At 40.1% G+C, this 18,672-nt stretch overlaps 1 protein-coding gene across 11 annotated transcripts in view; it reads left to right on the top strand.

The window, feature by feature from the left end:
• Nucleotides 1-18,672, top strand: part of KALRN (kalirin RhoGEF kinase) — a 474,021-nt gene that overhangs the window by 261,205 nt on the left and 194,144 nt on the right. For all 11 annotated transcript variants that reach the window (XM_088058776.1, XM_088058771.1, XM_088058767.1 and 8 more), the window contains one exon: nt 13,445-13,636. In XM_088058776.1, the coding sequence (XP_087914902.1) occupies nt 13,445-13,636 (192 nt within the window). The remainder of the gene's footprint in view (nt 1-13,444; nt 13,637-18,672) is intronic.

The raw sequence follows: 18,672 nt of genomic DNA, 5'->3' as shown, positions 1-18,672 counted from the left end.
TTTTTACAATTTTGTGACCTATTTGGTTGTTGAAAGGAATAGCTTGCTGGGCATACCCAGTTTTTCCCTTTGGGCTGAGTGACTAAAATCCTATGTAGGATGAACTATTAAGCCAAACCAGGGAGAAAGCAGACAATTAAACCTGGTAAGAAATATGCTCAAAGTTGGCAATAATAACTGTACTTTCAGTAATGCCAAATCTCTTTTAAAATAACAAAAGCATGAGACAGGCAACAAAAAAATCAGGCCTACTCTTATTTTCATCATCCTTTACATGGCCATTAGCAAGTTCTGAAGCTATAATCTGCGTTTTCCTATTCACTTCATTTATGTAAATGTATTCACTTCTATACAAAGAGGAAAAAATGCCCACTGGCAGCAGACTACACAGTCCTTTGTGCAGGAGCTCCAGAACTCTTGGTTTCTCCTCCTGGCTGGCATCAGGCTGCATCTGTCAGTCACAGACAGCAGAGATCAATGGGACTGCCAATAAAAGGGCTGTCTGTGAAGGTTATCTAGGGACTGCTGGGTCCAAAAGCTTCTAACAGCATACCTAGGGGCTGGATAATTTATCATGGCAGCCGTGGTACAACTCTGTGCATGAAGTCCAGAAGCCTCTGGGTGACTGGGGGCCTATCTGTGCTGCTGGAGCAGAGATACTGAAATGGTTCTGCACAGCCTGGGCCAGGAGCCAGAAAGGCTGGGAAGGGGAGGGCAGATTGCCTGGGTCAGATGCTGCGTGCACTTGACTGCCAGACCTAAGTCAGAAGCAGGGCATGTGAGATGTGTTTTCCCTGAGGAAGTGTGAAGGAGGGACTCTTCAGAGCACATTATGGATATCAGTCCCACGGAGACTCCACTAGCAGCAGCCTGGCAAATCTTCTGGAGGCAATGGAATTGAGTTGGTGGCCAGAGATACTCCGTGATCTATTGGTAGTGGGGTATCTGTTTTTAGACAGGCTCTGTAATGGCACAGAGATCTTTCTGGCAGTTGTGTGAATGCCTGTATTTGTTATGCCACATCTGAGTTTGCATTTCAGTGTATTTCTCCTGCAGCTCAAGGTGATTTTCTTTCCTTTTTCTCTTCCAAAATCACTTGACAGCTGGATCTTTTCATTAAACCTCCTGCAGCATGATTCACAATCTAAATGCTCCCTATAAAATCTCAATTCTTGCCAGCACAGTGCATTTTTTTACAATTGCCAGGAGCTAGCTTCCTATCACAAGCTTATTTGGGTAGGTTTATTTTTGTGTCTTCAAAATATGTTCCTTTAATTCCCTGTAAATGCTGTTCCCATGGCAGAAAGGGAGACAATGAAGCTATTTAAGAAATATGTATTTTTAATTCTGGGGGTTCTGAAAAACATAATTTCTATTTTGTGGTGAATTCTGAGATTTTGAACTAATTTCTTTATGAATCAGAAGATAGTTGATGTTTCCTAAAGAGGATAAATCCTGGAATTTGTTTCTTCAAGGCCCAAAACTTTTCAAAGGGAACACAGGAAAATTCTAGCACTGATATGTTATATAAACCGAGTACTAAAAATATATTCAATATGGTACTAATGTATCAACTGAATAAACCTAGAGCTGAAACAAAAGGTATTTACCTCTGACAATTTCTGTGAAATATACCCACTTGAAATAAAAAAACACTGCTGTTCTGACTGACCTGTCTGTGTTGATGAAAACCATAATCATCTAAAGGCTTTTAAAACTTTCTGGTCATTTTTCTTTGTGCTCTTCTTATTGGCAGGTCAGTGGGTTATCAGACTGTACCTGATCGACTCCAGAAGATTAATTGCAGCAATGTCCAAGTCTCATTTGTAATGATGGTGGACTGGCACTCATCAATTTCTTGGAGCTATTGATAGTGGGGAAGCTCAAGGGGACAGGAGTGACACTGTGAATTGTATCAGCACTTTTACTTTGTGATTCTGTTCTAGTGCAGTAGGAGCTGCCCCAGGCTGTGCTGCTGCCTCCAGGCTGGCCAGTGATGGCTTCAGGAGAATGGCACAACTGGTTATGACATTGCTGCCAATCACAAATATGCTGCTTTGCAGATACTGGTAAAAAGGAGATTTAATGTAGATTAAGTCAATATTGGGGATTTGTATGCAGTAACAGAGCAAAACTATTTTCAAGGACAGATTTCAAGTATTTGTTATCATTGTGCAAATTTTCTGGAAGTAGACTGAGTTCCACTGATCACTCTGCTGCACAAGATTAAAACAAAATCACACTTCCAATTTCAGATAAATTGCTTGTAATTAACTTGTTCTGAAGAGTGGATAATCCAGTTTGATGGCTCTACACTGCAGAGAAGCTGCTTGGCAGTGTGACTGTGCCTCTCTTCTTTCCCTATCATGGATCCCTAATTGTCCAGATGAAGGATGTCCTCTTAGTCCCTCATCAGGTGTTTGAATTGTCTAAAAGCTACACTTGCATTGTGATACTATTGCAGAGGTTTTATACTTGCTATATATAAACTGAAAGTATTCAACCATCTTTTTATTGCATATAAACCTATTTTTAAAATTTATTTTCCTGTGATAGTGTTCACATCTCAGTTTCCCCCATATAAAGATACAGCAACCTCAGTGAATTTACAGAGTTCTTTTGGAATTACACATGTGAATAGGGACAAAAATCCTAATGTACATACTTGTAGTATGTACAACATACTTGTTGATTCAGAGCTAGTAACCCAGCCATTAATATTTACCTCCATAACTGTGGTCTGTGAGGTCTGGTTTTGAATAATCAAGTCCCAGGGAAGCACTGTTTTGTGTCACTATGGAAATGGCTTCTGGTTTGAGGCATTTAGGCACCTTTGTTTAGTGTCTGGTTCAGAGCACTACCATATGCAGAAACGCAGAGCACGCTCCTCCCTTGCTGAGCTAGGAAGAGAAATTCTAAGGCTGACATGAGAAAAGCAGGAGAATCAGCCTTCTCATGCCTCTGCATTTGAAATGAAGCTTGTTTGGAGATAAAGAAGCTGCAGAATTTGCAAGAAGTCAGGAACTGAGACAGGAGGTGTCTCTGAACTGTCAGTGAGCCTGTGCACACGTGTTAGTTTAGCATGACTGCCTGTTTTAGTATGCAGCTGATAGAATAGAAAGCACTGTGTGCTCCAGAACGATGGCACTGGCTCCTATTAACACACAACTCTCATTTTTATCAGGGTGCTTTGTCCAATGCATGAGATTTTGTTAGTGCTGTTTTTTTTCTGTGCAGCATAGGTGAGTCTTTGTGATATTGGTGAGATCCACAGCTTTTCAGCAAGCAGAGAGCTGAGCCTGCTGTTGCCTGCTCTGGAGTAATGCCAAGGCTCAGTTCAGAAGTGCACAGCATAAAAGGGAGGATGTGACTTGTGCATCAGGGAATGGGAAGTGCAGCCTTCATGTTAAATGTGTCAGCTGAAGTGAGTGCCCTGTTGGGTGGAATGAAGGGTGTTTCTGCCTGGAGAGGAGAGATGGCTGAGAGCACTGGGGTTTGGCCTCTGGCTCCTGGTTATTTTGCCAGTGGCCAAGATTTATACTGACAACCAGAGCCTGGATTTGTCAATGCCCACATATCCAAGTTGAGTGCATGAAGGACTGGAAGCCTGCAGTGCTCCACAGTGGGGAAGGGTCTGGTACCATCTCAGTCATATTTTTTGTTGCCTTCTTGGGTTTTTTAAGGATTAAAATAGACCTAATTGAAACCTCTTGAAAATCAGAGGTTGGTGTTTTTTCCCATCAAAAAAATGGCTCAGATAAATATTACCCAGTCAGGAATGCATTCACACCACTTGTCCCTTGGAAAAAAATAACCTTTTCTGACTCAGGGTGGAAAGCTGCTCCTCCCAGTTCCAGGCCCCTACCCAAAGGATTCACAGTTTTATGTGTGCCACAGCACAACCCTTCAGTGCACACTGAGTGATGGGCACTGCTCAGGCTTTGCTGCTCTGTCATGCACTGAAAACCAAATGGGAGAGAAGCAGCCCCAGAGCACGGCCAGGGCTGTGCAGCCACACTGACGTGCCAGTCATCTCTCGCGAGTGTGCTCCCCTTGGGATGGGGAATTGGGTCAGTAGGTCACTCAACCACTGCAAATTTAGGTTTTTTTATAGGCACATGTAAATGTGGGATGGGGGAAAAAAAAGATATTTCAGAGCACAGAGCAGAATCCAATTTGTGTGCTAACATCAAGATGTGAAAAAAGGAGATTATTTTGGGATAAGAATGGTGAGTGGAATGTGACTTGCTGTTTGGACCTGCTGGATGTGCCTCCAGGGTGGGGTTTGGCACAGGGACAGCAGGCAGAGAGAGATCAAAAGATAACTCAAAAAGAATTCATTTCTCTGCTCTTTTCTTTTGTCTCATGTCATGGCCAGTCTTTTCCTTTGGGAGATGATTTGGGATTTTTGAAGGGGATTGGATAGGGAGAAGGAAGAACTCAGCAACACTAAATAAAGAATACACTAAAAAGCTGTCAGGATTTTTTAATAGTAAAAAATATGGCAGATATTGACTATAGAGGCAGTATCTCATATGCCTGCAATATTCATGGAGATCCACTGCTTGCCAAAACTCAGTGCATTTTATAGCATGAACATTTCGGGTGGGAACGCCTCTGTACCAGATCTCTCACTGCAAGTCATTATTAAGATATATTTATCTCAGATCATGTGTGGCCCCCTAATAAGAGCCAGAAATAAAACCATGATATCTTTCTAAATCTTTGTTTTGCTTATGGATAAGCTGAATTGAATTTCATTCACACAGTAGAGCACATTTTTTAAATGCACCCTATATGAGTGTTTTCTGGCCAACATGAATAATGTTAGTTCCTGTCTGGAACTTTTCTAAAGTATAGGAATAAGTCTGGTATAGAATAAATAAAATGGTCTGTTACTTCCAGGGTAGTGAAACCTCCTTTTATTTTTCCTCAATATAAGTATGCAGTACATCTTCCTAGTTACAGGAGATTTTAATCTTTTGAAGTTTAGGGAAGACAAAGCCTTCAGTCCATCCTGCTTTGGTAGCACCTCTGAAGAGCTAATTTGATGGGTAAGCCATAGAGACAGTTCACATGTCAGGGAAGTAACAGTGGTGAAAAATTGGTTTATAAATCTAATAAGATTAAGATAATGATTTCTATAATTTGAAACAAATTCCAATGTGTAAATCATGGCAGAGAGATGAATTAATGTTGACAGTGAAGAGATTCTGGATCCAAAGGGACAGTCTTGCTGACCTGCTCCTAAAGATTCTCAGCTAGAACAAACCTCCTTTTGCCAAATGGAAATACTCAAATTGTGAACAGAAGAGAAGTGTTGGTGATTTATTCTAAATGTGTGTTTGTTTCTAGCAGGCAATATACTGAAGTGTGAGATTTATTCTGGAAGGAAAGAGACTTTTTCAAGTGAACCATTTTTAAGTGATTCTTTGCTACAAGTTAAATTTAGCTTAGCAAATTGGAGGGACCCAGGAGAACACCAAGGGGCTCCCTACTTCCCTCTGAATCTCAAGGGAATATAGACTGTGCTGGGACAAGATGTGATGCCTTCACTGAGGGCATCTCCTGCACTACTCCCACCTGGGCTGGTGCACGGGAGCTGATGCAATGCAGCATGGCAGGGAGGAAATCTGTATTTCAAAGGAGCAGCAGCAAAAATTTAATTAAATCTCTGCATCCTTCCTCAGGTAGCAGCAGTGCACTGACCGTGCTAAAAGGATGTGGCACATCTTCCTCTATTTTTTCTTCGAACAGTTTGCTTCTCAAAGATGGCCTTTCACTTATGGCAAAAAAAGAGTTCACTGCAAATCTGGAGGTCCTGTGGTGCATTAGTGGTACACTTACCTTTTTGCAGCAGCCTGTGTTGCATTTTTGTCATATATTATCAGAGAGAAGGAATGATTGTTATGTCATGTATATCCCATGCCACTTCAAATGGGCTTCAGGAAAGGTGTTATAACCCATCTTCACATTAATGGAAATAAGAGCATAGCTGGGTCAGGGTAGTGGTTTTGGGGGAAACAGAAAGGAAATGCTTTGCCGTCTTTAAATAAAGTAGGTTTTATAAAAATATAGGCACAGAATTCACATTCTCACAAATTTCTGCTTTTGTTTTCAAGGCAACCATGATGCCAGTTGTACTTGGTGCTGGCTTTTCCCAGTGCTGCTGACAGTCCAAAGCCTTTTAACACTGTCATGGTTTGTCTTTGAAATCTCCAAACCATGAGCATGATATTAAACCCAGAATGCCTGGAGTTATTTCAATTCCAGAGACCGGACTTGATAAAGCTGTCATGATTGCACTCATGTCTGTAGGGCTCAGGAGAGATGTGATCTGAGCTTTTGGGACAGAAAACAATACCATACCCTCCTGGATTGCTGCTCACCTTGGAGCTGCTCCATGTTTATTTCTCCACCTGCCTTCCCTTTTGCCACTATCATAAAGAAGTTATGGAGCTTTGCTGTGAACCTTCTGGGGTTTTTGATGATATTAATCATTTAAGAAGCTTTCAAAAGGAGTTGCATTTCACTCCTGACAGTTTTCCTTCTTATGCTCCCTTGTCATTTCCACAAAAGAAAATGCTTTCCTAATTTTTCTGAATTTCAAAGGCTCAGTTACCATACAGTCACTTGAGCAGCTCTCAGTTGTACCCTCTGCAAGTTAATTATGAAATTGGACAGTGATAATTCTGTTTTAGTGGTGCACTCCCTGTGCTGCATAACACCAAGCAATATGACTTTGGTTTCATGTTTGGCACCAAAACTACGCTTTTGTTGTCTTCTTTGTCCTTCTTTCCTTGCTGCTGCTCACTTTCACATTCCTGTTCCTGTACAAGGATGTTCCCAAAGTGAAGGGACCAAGCTGTTTTCATGTACATTACCAAGGAAAAAATACTAGAATAAAACCTAGCCAATAATCATCAGTTTCAGATATCTTCCCTAATTCTTAAAGACCCTTGTAAAGACCATCAAATATTGAAACAGTGGGATTATTTAACCTCATTTTAATATTCTGTTTGGATATGCTTTTACCAGAAGAGCAGTGAGGTGGCAGGAAGAAAAACTCTGAAATATTCTTATAAGCACAAAATGAGCCTACATATAATTTGCTTTCCCAGCTGTCCACCTCTCTTGGTCTCAGGATGACATTGAAGATGGCTGAAAAGTGGAGATCTTTGCCAAGCAAGCTTTTGTTCTTTGTGTACTTGTGCTATGTACGACAGACGTCTTTGCACACTTATTAATATTGGATGAGATGTGTGATTTTCAATGTAATTTGAAACATTTTTTCTCTATATATTTCACTGGCATTTCATTGCATAATGGTTGTGATCACACTGGAGTTAATTAGCATGATTGTGGTAATGGAAGTGTTTTCTACTTGATGTATGAGTGCACTCCTGATTGAGATGAACAATTGATGGGATGAAATACACCACAGCCAACATTTTATTTTAATCTAAAATAAGCAATCAATATGAAGTAGCACAAAGAGGAATTCTTTTAGCTAATGTATTTCCAGATATTAAATCTAATCTTGCTTATTTATTAGTTTCAAGGTCTAAGGTAGCTTTTAATCAATTTATCTGGCATTTCAGCAGTTGATGTAATGTGTAAATGTCACTCTTTTAAATTCAAATAATAAATTCATCTTGGTTTGTGTATGAACCCTGAGGGAGAAATCATAAATAAAAGTAACAATTCATGGAAAGGTACCTGGTTCTTCTCAATGGTCAGTGAGGATTCTGGGTTGTATCCACCTTGTCATTCCTGGGAATATTTTATATGTAATTTATATTTAAAAATGCCATATGCTTGCATTTGAAACATTTTATATACAATATATTATACATATTTTTTTTATACCATTCACTGAAATAATGGAATTACTGGAGGTGTAAAGTAGACAGTGTCAGCATGACATCAGTGCAAGGAGAACTGGGGTGAAATTATGATAAATTAAAACTGAAGATGAATTGCCATATTTAAGGGAAGAACAGTCTGAAGAAGAAGGTGCTGATGGAAATTTCATTAGCCTGGATAGTTTTTTAAAAGGTCTGAAGATGCTTCCATTCTAGTGTATAATGGGGAACAATCTTGTACAGAGTGAGTGGCTGCATGACCTCAGAGAGAAGTTCTGCCTGTAACTTCTGTAACTCTAATTCCTGGTAAGTCTGTTTTGAATTAGAGCCACAGAGCACAAGTAAGAATGTAAGTCTTGGTTTGATTATGTGCAATTCAAATGGAATTAAATCACAACTTATATTAAATCATCATATGCACTTAGCCTTTGCCCTTCTTAAGGGAGGAGAAATTTTGACAAAGATGGATGCTTCCTTAAACCCCAGATTTATTTATCAAAGAAATGTTTCATTGTGGTCACTTATTTTAGCTTTAGAGTATCAAGTTACTAAAGATATCATTCTCCACAAAGGCCTGACTGTGAGATAACCTCAACAAATACTGGAGCTAATTTTAACAAAGTAGTTTGAGCAAAGGATCTGATAGCGGTAACTGAGCTTCATAATTAAGGATAACAGTAGTTTATAAGGCTTGACAAGAACTGCAGAATCAGCTCCATAATTATATAGTTTTGCCAATGTGAATGATGCTGTAGTTTCTTTGGGCAGGAGTTCTACTCACTGTCTATGCACAGAACAGGTACCAGTCCTCCAGAGTTCTATTTTTAGCCCTTTGCCATTTTTTTCTCTCCTGTGATCTTGGGAAGATGGTTAGAAGGCTGACCCAGTTCTCACTGAAGTCAGTAAAATCCTTTTTACTGTTTTCAATAAGAGATGGATCAGGCTTTGAACTTTGTCTCGACATCCCAACTTCTCAGCAGGAGTGCTGATACAGACATTTCATCTTTGGTAAGAGTTGAGTCACAACTCTAAACATAAAGGAGATATCACATCAGAGCAAGCCTAATAAGTCTCCTAAATTTAAGCCTGCAGGCATAATAAGGGATTCACATCAGTCATCTTTAGTCAAGAATATCAGATCTAAGCTAGTCCTCTTTCTCTCTCTGGCTGGAACTTCCTGGCCTCCAGAGATGTCATTTCTTCCAAACCTTTTCCATTGTAAAACCCAGGTGACAAAGCTCTCTGAATCAATACAAGGAACCTTTGCCTGGAACTGCCTTGCACAGCCCCAGAAATTGGTAATACAGACTAGGGCTACCTTATCTCAACATCTACTTGGGAAGTGGAGAGCTTGTAGTTTGTGTTTAATGTGATCATGTATCTGATCACCTGCCCTGTTCCCCTCTTATGTTTCTCCTGATGTTTACAAAAAACATCTTTCTCTGGCTAATAGGAATGGCTCACTACGCTTTGGAGAACTCTGAGACAGTTACCCTGGAAATCCTTCAAATAAAATAAACAGCTGTAAAAGAGTTTTACAATCTGCAGGGGCAGATTGTTTTGTAAAAAGTTGTCCAGATTCAGGGCATGAACTCTGCCCTGGACTACCACTAGACACAGCTATTTTCAATGTAATCAGCCTAGAAACATGCAGCAATAAATTAGCTACATATGTCATTCCTAGCCATAGATAAAAATTACATGGAAGAACTTTCTGTAAAAGCACATGGACCAAAACCAAAATGCTGCATTAAATTGGTTGGTACCTTAAAAATGTGAGGAAGATCACAAAGATAGATAGATAGATTTCTTTGTGTTTGCAGATTTTGTGATTGAAATAGGTCATTATGCAAAGATTGGTCTACACAGATTATTAAGAGATAGGATGTGGAAGTTGGTTTGTGCATGAAATGGTGCAGAAGTGTGGAATGCCAGTTAGCAGTTCACCAAGAATCTCAAGGGTTTGCACATGACAGTTCTGTCATGGGTTAATACAGTACTAAGAAAAAAATTCAACACAACCCTAAATTTTCAGAAAGCATATAATTTTGTAACTCATGGATTTATTTTTTTTTCCTGGATAACTTGTGCTATTGTTGGTTGTGAGGAACCAATCTCCACAGATAAAGAGGAGAGGTTCTTCATGGGATCTCCCTTCTGTAGGGATTAGTCCTTTTTGGTGTCACCTTCTTCAGGATACTACAGCAAACCTTCATGGGTCTGCAGTTTGCAAAAAGGGTACAGCCATGATTGTCCTTCTAGTAGCAAAAATTTGCTTCTGCAGTTGCATTAGATCTTACCTTCTTCCAAAGTTTTGAATCGTAATGCCAGATTGCAGTTGTGCCAGATCCTGTGTTCCTGCCACATCTCAGGTGGGCTGGGAATCTGAACTAACCTCTTCTGGCTGGGGTTGGTGGGATAAGGAGGCATTTCATGCTTTTCTTCCCAGTAGAACTTAATTCTTTTTTGAATTCTCACCATGCCTGATCCAGGGTTATATCACACCAAAAAAAGTATGAAGTGCTTCAAACAAATAAAATTAGGGTCTGTACCCCAAGGAGCTCACTTAACAAGACAGCAAGCTCAGGATGAAAATTCAGGGAGCAGGGAAGCAGTGCAGCATTACAGCACCAACCAGGATGAAGCTCTAAGGTTCAGCAGTGCTTTGGTTCAATACTTGTAGAGAAATAGATGTACATGAAAATATTTGATAGGTGTAACAACATCTGGTATGATTTATGTGCACTTTAAGCAAACAAAGAGAAGTAGAGCAAGCCCTCAGCAAATGAGCAACCTCTGGCTTATTTGGCCTGTGCTGTGCATGCGTGTCAATAGCCGACAAGAGAGGACAGTCCTCTGATGAGCACATCAAGCTCAGGAGTTCAAGGCGAGGGTGGGTAACTCCCAAATGTGGCTGCTCATCTGAAATGTATCTAAATCTCTTAAATCTGCAACAGTGAGCTGGAAATCTCTCAGCACCAGGCCTTCCTTCTAGAATGGCAGGAGTATAACCATTAGTTGTTTTTCCTGTCACAAACTGCACCTGTTTTTAAAATCCAGAGACTTACTTGTGACCTCAGTGGACAAAGACAGAAAAAAGAGGTGAAGAAAAATGTCTCCATACTCAAAATATTCTGTGTTAAAGCCTTTTGTACATGACACATTTATGCAAACACATCCAAAATTAGGTATGCATTCTTCAGGGAAGCATCCTTGTATGCTGACATTGCCTGTCAAAGCCCAGGAAAAAAACACTGAGTGTGGCTCCTTCCACATCCAATCAGCTTCACTGCAGAAAATCCCCTTTGCTTTTGGAGAACCCTGTGCAATTCAAAGGGGCTGGTACATCTTTTATTGCCTGTGCAGTGAGGCCAGAGCCTCTGTTGAGGCCAGTCTGCATTCTTTCTACTCCAAAGGGGCAGGTCTAGTGTCCAGCCTACACCCTTTTCACCAGTGTATTTACATCTGGTCATTGTATCAGTGATCTCGTCACAGGTAATTCAACGTAGCACAGGTTGGAGTCAGTAAACTGTAATGGCTTTCAGCAGAGATGGACCTAAATATGTTAGGCACAAAATGCAGCAAAGCTGTGTCCATACTGCATTTCAACAAAACTGTTTTGTGTCCCAAATCCACGCTACAAGGAGAGAGGGGAGGCATTTACAAGTACGCTACATAATACATATAAAAGCAAGAACAGTCTTCTGCTCAGGGAGCTGGATTGGTGTGTGAGCTGTTGTAGTGGTAATGTGTGAAAAACCCTGGAGTGGACTAGGCTTTGAAAAATCGTGCTAGCTTTGGCATCTGCTCCAAATACTATTGGAAGAGGATCATTCAGAAAGGATTCTGTTAAGTGAAACTGGACCTTAATTCAGATCACATTAAATGGAACATTTTTTACAAACTCTCAGCTAAAGAGGTTTCCAAAAAATGATTATTAAAACATAAAGTTTTGCTGCTGTTAACAGCCTAACCATTATAGCAGTATCCTGAAAGTGAGGGAATAAAAATTTACTATTGGTAACAAAACTGTCTCAAATATGTTCTTCACAGTCTAAAAGGAGAAATGCAAATACCGGATATTTATAGTCAGCCTTCAGAAACTGGGAAAATGAACAGTGAATGAGATGTTTTCTCTTTTCTTTTTATAACTGGAGATATTTTCCCCCATTAAACACTTGGAGGTCAGTGCTCCATCTCTGTATTGAACATTTTCTCAATAAACAACTGTTGACTGCAGTAGGATGTTATCTAAGTAGGAACAACATAGCTTGATTCGTGTTTTTTATTTGTGACAGTGTTCAGGTAGCGCTCAGAAGCACATGTGTGTCCACAGTGTTCAAAGATATTTTGTGTATATACATCAAGTTAGTGATTTAAACTGAGGAGGATTTTGACAAGGAATTCTACTATTGAAACAGAGGTTAAAAGTCCTAGTGAGAGCAGTCTCAAGCCAATGCCAAGCAGTTCCAAAGATCTAGCCCAGTAATTGAAACACTCTTAAGCTGATATTTTTGTGTCTCATTTTTGTTAAGTGTTGAATACCAAAGAGCTATTGGCCTCATTCTGAGTGAAGAAAGCTTTTATATGACAGCAAGAGCTGGCTCCATTTAGTTTGCTAAACACAGCTGACTAAGGCAAAGCTCCATGGTTCTGGAGAAGATGACTGCACTCACTTTCCATTTCTCCTCTTATTCATGAGTCTCTCTGGTGTTTTCCAGAGATGTGAAAAAGAGAGAAAGGATGGGCAGGTAGCTTGAAACCTGAGGTAAGCTGGATGGAATTCCCCTCTCTTACTTGACAGTCTGGCATGTCTTGGGTACATTGATTTGCTTCTGGGTTCTTCAGTTCCCTCTCTGTGAAGTAGGAGTCATACACCTCATATCATAAAGGCCATGGTTGTGGAGTAAATCTACTCAGGACAGTGCAGTGTGCAAATTCTTGTGTAATGCAGGGCAGGTACATGACCTGGGCAAACTGGAAATGAACATTACATACTGGCAGCTGCAAGCAAATCATGTGGACTCCATCTAAAAATATGATGCAGAACAGTAGACAAGAGGAAAAAGGCATAGAAGAAGCTTGAAGACATGGTCTATCTCACAAAAGCCAGTGAAAGGCAGATATTTATTGGGGCTGAGACATCTCTGGCTAAGATGATTGCATGCTGTAATGTGAGAGCAGCTGGGAGGCCATTGCAGCGGGCTGGTGGCTGTGCCACGTGAGGCACTGTCACCTTCTGAGCTGGTCAGTCCCACTTGCTTCATTGCATTATCTTTGAGAAATTGCAGGGAACTTGGAAATAAACATGTGGGATGTCCTATTGCTGTGCCTGGCAGGATTGGGTTGGGGTGGTATGTTTCACATAAGGAATTTCTTCATGTGTACTCAGGGATTAGTCTACGTAGCTTTATACATTCTCTTTTCACAGATGGCAATGCCACTAGGAAATACTGCCATTGTTTTAAAACTCTGGTAATCACTTGCTTTCATGCCTTAAGGATAAACAGCCTCTTTCAGGGGTTTACTTAGCACAGTTGTATTTCTCATACCGTGTTTCTTGCTTTGTTTGCTGGTAGAATACGTACACCAATGCAGACAAGCTCCTGGAGGCTGCAGAGCAGTTGGCTCAGACCGGGGAATGTGACCCTGAAGAGATCTATAAAGCAGCCCGGCATCTGGAAGTTCGGATTCAGGACTTTGTCCGGAGGGTGGAACAGAGGAAACTTCTCTTGGACATGTCAGTCTCCTTCCACACCCACACCAAAGAGGTAAGATGTGCATGAGGGAAGTTTGCTGTGTATTGTAGAGTACTGCAAGAGGCTGCCTGAAAACTCAGATCACAGAGAAAAGGCGTTTTCACCACACAGGGTTGATATGATCCAGTTCATTTCATGCATATGAGTAACTGTTGTAAAGAGGAAATGTGAATAAAACATACAAATGTTACAGTACACTAAAATACAGCGACACTATATCAAGTGGTGCTTAATCACAACTAGAATGTATTGTTAGAAAGCAAGAATTCTCTTGTAAGAATGTGAGTTGATATTTACACTTTAAGTATAAACATGTCAGCAGTGTGATCCTCTGAGGATTCCATTTAAATGTACTGTTAATTAATGTATGCAATATCATTATGCGTTACTAGAAATCTTACATTGTTTAATGAGGCAAACTTGATTTTTCAAAACAATTGTTAACGAAAAAACAGCCACATACTGATACAGTGAATCAGTGAGGACATGAATAAATGCTGTTTAGTGTAATTGAAAAAAATCTAGAGATAAGACTGACTTGCCAGAGGAGATACAGTGGACAGGACACCAAATGGGAGGCCACTGGGGATGTAATTAAAGCATACTTCACGTTTTCTGCAGTCCAAAGGCCATTCAGTGGTGAGTGACTTTTAAAGATAGGGTTTCTGCTGAGAGAGATGGAATTAGTCAGGATGGTTGTTTTCATGCTCTGCAGCATCTGTTTGTGAAAGCATGCTTGATCAGGAAGATCTGAGATCTCAGCTGAGAAGCTGAAAGCTTTGCCTGTGCTTGTTGCTTTACATGTTACAAACAAGTTGCACGTATCAGGCTCCAGTGTGTTGGGGAGCCCCTGATGTAGAAGGTACATGCATACATTTATTTATATGTGTATGGAGGATGGAGTTTACAGCATGCTATAGCTGTTGGTAGATGAAGGCTTTTCTTTTACATCGTGCTTCTGTAATATACTAAGATATAGTTTACTTTCAGCTTGTGGATAATGCTGTTGTTCCCAGAGTTGCTCAAACACTTTCAGCTATGCTGGTTTGCCACGGGGGAAACTTAATTGGTTATTTCCTCAGTAAAAATTAATTCTTAACAGTTTCCTGCTGTGATTAACCTTGATTCACCTATGCAGGTGATGACTAGTAAAAAAAAAGTAACTGGTATTGTGTAGCCTAATTTGGCTTTGGGAAATAAAGCCTCCCTGTATGAAGGGATTGGGATTGCAGTGCATTAAACTCATGTTCTTCTTCAACAAGAAGGGAGTTTGCCTGCTCTACACACCTGATTTTAATGAGCTCTGTTTTGGTGAATAAAAATGCAGATGTATAAAAAATTCACATTTTAAAAAAATGATTTTAAAAACTAGTCTCCTGTGATAGCATCAGTGCTGTTCTCTAGATGTAATGTTCTCTAGAGTAAATGCTAAGTCTTTGCCTCATGAATGTTTTCCCATGAGACAGATTGGTTCTGTGATGTCTTCTTAGAAAGTTCAGTAATTAATGCATGTCTTTTTTATGAGACCCAGAGTGGACAGATTCTGGGTGACTCTCTCCTATAGAGGTCCCTTCCAACCCAAACTATTCTATGATTCTGTGGCTCCATCTCCAGAGGGACAGTCAAGGGAGCTGTAGCATTGCTGGGACAACAGCAAGGTCAGGTGGACACAGGAATCCACGTCCATCATAACAAATGACAGCCACTGGGTTGGGTTGATAAAGCTGTTCAGTCTTCAAGAGTCCCCCAAAGCCTGAGGATGCCCAGGCGCTCTGCAAGGGGAAGTTTTCATTTACTTACTCCTGTGTTAAGTCACTCCTGTAGCAGCCAAACACTGTTTTTCTGAAGTCATTTTCACTGTGTGCCACCACCTGGCTCCTCAGTGACATGTTTCTGCACTGGTGAAACCCACACAACTCAGTATCTTGGGGTTTTCTGCCAAAACTATTAAGTGAGGAAGTTGCTGTGGTTTTAGTGTCTGCCAGCTGTAGGAATCCCCACAGACACAGTGAAACAAAAGACTGCTGGGAGGGATTGGTACAAAGGGGAAAGCATTATAACAGGAGAGCCTTAGCATGTGTTTGTATCTGTGTTTGCCTTTTTATGCTATAAATAGATTGGCTTAGGTAGGAATGAGTCATTGCTTGGCCCTTCTTGTGTATTGTAAAATGGCAAGTTAACCAATGTAATTGACACTCCTCAATATGAACAATAAAACAGGTAAATGTAAGTAATAACAGATCAATTTAAATCACAGCAGATGTCAAGGCAAAGAATCCTTTTGTTGCAGTGGGAGATCTGAAGTCTATTCCTGGTGTTTAACAGGAGCCATTCCAGTCCTGATGCTCATACAGGTCTCCTTTGCCCTCCTATGTGCCATGCTGAGCCTGAGGCTGGACTTGCTATGACCATCCAAACCCGTCACTTGGGAGTGTCTTGCAGTGAGGAGAAAGCAGTTTGGTTGCTATGTTAACCTGCTTAACACCTGACACATTTTGCATTATTCTAGAAGACGTTATCACTTACTTAATAATACCTATCATTATTAATTTCATCCTTTGTAGTTCCTAAAACTATTTATTAAACTATGAACAGCTCTTTCTCTTACAACCCTGGAAATGGAAAAAAGTTCCCTTCATATTTTTTTTGGCCCTGATGCAAGAAACTATGGCCTAGATGCATTTTTCATCTAAGCTCCACAAATCCTCATTATTTCATGTTGTATTAACCTATTGAGACACAACTGGTGAAATGATAAGTAGAAAGAAAAAACTTTTTCTTCTTTTGGAAATATTCTAAATATCTTCCTGCAATGAACATGTTTCTTCTGACAGTGTTCCTAGCACAGGTGAATTGTGTTTCTGATGTGGTAATTCCCAGGTGTGGATGAGTTCATTGACTGTGAGCTTCTCACTGCTTCACCTGTACTCTGCCCACCTCTTCATCTCCACATGCAACTGCACAGATTTCCACCACCTGAGAAACTTTTAACTGCTCCTACTTTTTTTCTCTTGTCAAAGAATTGTTTCCTTTTGTAGTCAGTCTTCCTGTATTTTCTTCAGGACAATAGGTAGTGTTGAATTAGGGAGGCACTTAAATGCAGATATCCCCGTGGGTAATGTCAGTTCAGAGTGGCTTTTTTATACTGCAGTAGACTTGAGTCACTGCTTATTTCATGTGAAGGCATTAAAGAGGATCCCTTCTGCTAAACACTGACTCATAGAGTTGAAGGAATATCAAAAACACAGTCAATCAAGTGTAACAATTATTTTGATGGTTTTTTTAAGTGACCTTATTGAACAATACATACAGTAAGCTGAAATGAGGATTTTTTTGTGTGGTAATAACACTTTAGAGGCATAAATTAGAAGCAGTCCTATACATGATTGTTGGTGGCATAACTCTTGAGTAATGTAGGTGTCCTATTGCCATGCCTATAAACAAGATTTTGTGTGTCCCACTGTCCTGTAGCATTCATTATGCTCCTCTAGTTTGTAGCCAACATTTTTATACCCTTTTGGACCAAGGCATTTCTGATGGTGTGAGCAGAAACTTGGTACCGTGGGAATCAAATCCAATTATCTGGATGGCAGGTTAAAGTTATAAATATTATCACTGGGATAAATGCATTCAGCAGACTCATACCTGAATAATTTCTCTCAGGATTAAGTGTAATTGAATTTAGGTTCTTTCTTCAAATCTGAATCAATTATTGTCAGGATTGTCGGATCTTGCACTTTTATCACAAATCTCATGATAGTTGATGTTTTCCTGTGCACTTTTGGCTTTAGGATCAAATGATGATAGAGGATTCTTGGCTGCCATTTGATTTTGTTTAAAAGAGAATAATTTTTGAGCTTCCTGGGGAAGAGGTTGCAGATGTCATAAAATCACACCCTGAAGGCTCAAAACTCTCAAGAAACATAAGAAAACATCTTGCAATTCATTGTCTGAATCTTAATATTTTAGTGTCTCACAGTTTTATACTTAAGGTTCTGCAGTGTACTTTACATTTCCAGGTATTAAAATGTAGACTGAAAAGAGCACTGTGAGCACTTCTATATAATTAAAAACTTTTTAAGTCCTCTTGCATAATTAAGTGATGATTTAGGTTGTGTTACTTCTTGTACTGGCTGGTGATGCAGTTGCTAACTTAAAAATGAGAAGTAACTTCACTGAATTTAGATCCATTTATATTATATGGGCCTTAACTAAACTATAAAACAATTCTGCAATTGTTTCATAGTTCTTTGGAGCATGAAAAACATGTCTTGCCACCTCTAGGTTTCTCATTTGTCAATGGGCCTCAGATTACCAGTTCTGTGTTGAATCCAGCATGAAAAAAAACAGAGAGGCAGAGAACTGTGTTTTCAGACCATGTGCCCTGTGCACTGTTGTTCTTTAGTGGGTCAGAAGAGCAGCAGGACAAGGTGCTTGGTGCAGGCAATTCCATGTTGAACCTGCCATGTGTTCTACCTGGCCCACAGAATGGGGGATGAATATGCTCAGAAATATATAATGTTGAGAAAAAGGAACTGCCAGATTCCTAACAGGTTACTATGAACATGTGCAAACTGGAACTTGGCAGAGGTCTACTGAGTGATCAAATTTGGGAAAATTTTCACATGCATGACATAATGTGTATTCTTGACATCAAGGCTAAGCCCTGCAAAATTTCAAACCCTTGCTTAAAAGCATTGAGGATCTGGAGCATCTCATTAAACAGAACTAAAACTAACACAGGCAAAATACCTTTTTTGTCCCTTCCTCTCATTCTGGCCCTTTTAACTCAAAATTCATCAAATTCAGCCTTAGGCAGGCACCTGGTATGGAAAGTTTCACTGTGAAAATCTTGTCTGATAAGGGTGTGAGAAAGTGAGAGCTAAGTCCTGGACCATTAAGTGTCAGACAGTTTCCTATACTATAACTTATATTATTTGTGGTCAGCAGGTCACCTTGGTCACCCCACAGACATCAGTGGAGTTACTCAACTGGGTAATGGAGTGGGTCTGTCCTATCAGTCAGGAATGGTAACAGTGTTTATTGCA

Source organism: Pseudopodoces humilis, chromosome 8, assembly GCF_049639895.1.
Source record: "Pseudopodoces humilis isolate 2021_Gansu_Grassland_sample_001 chromosome 8, ASM4963989v1, whole genome shotgun sequence".
Lineage (NCBI taxonomy): Eukaryota > Metazoa > Chordata > Aves > Passeriformes > Paridae > Pseudopodoces > Pseudopodoces humilis.
This window is presented reverse-complemented; position numbering and strand designations above follow the sequence as displayed.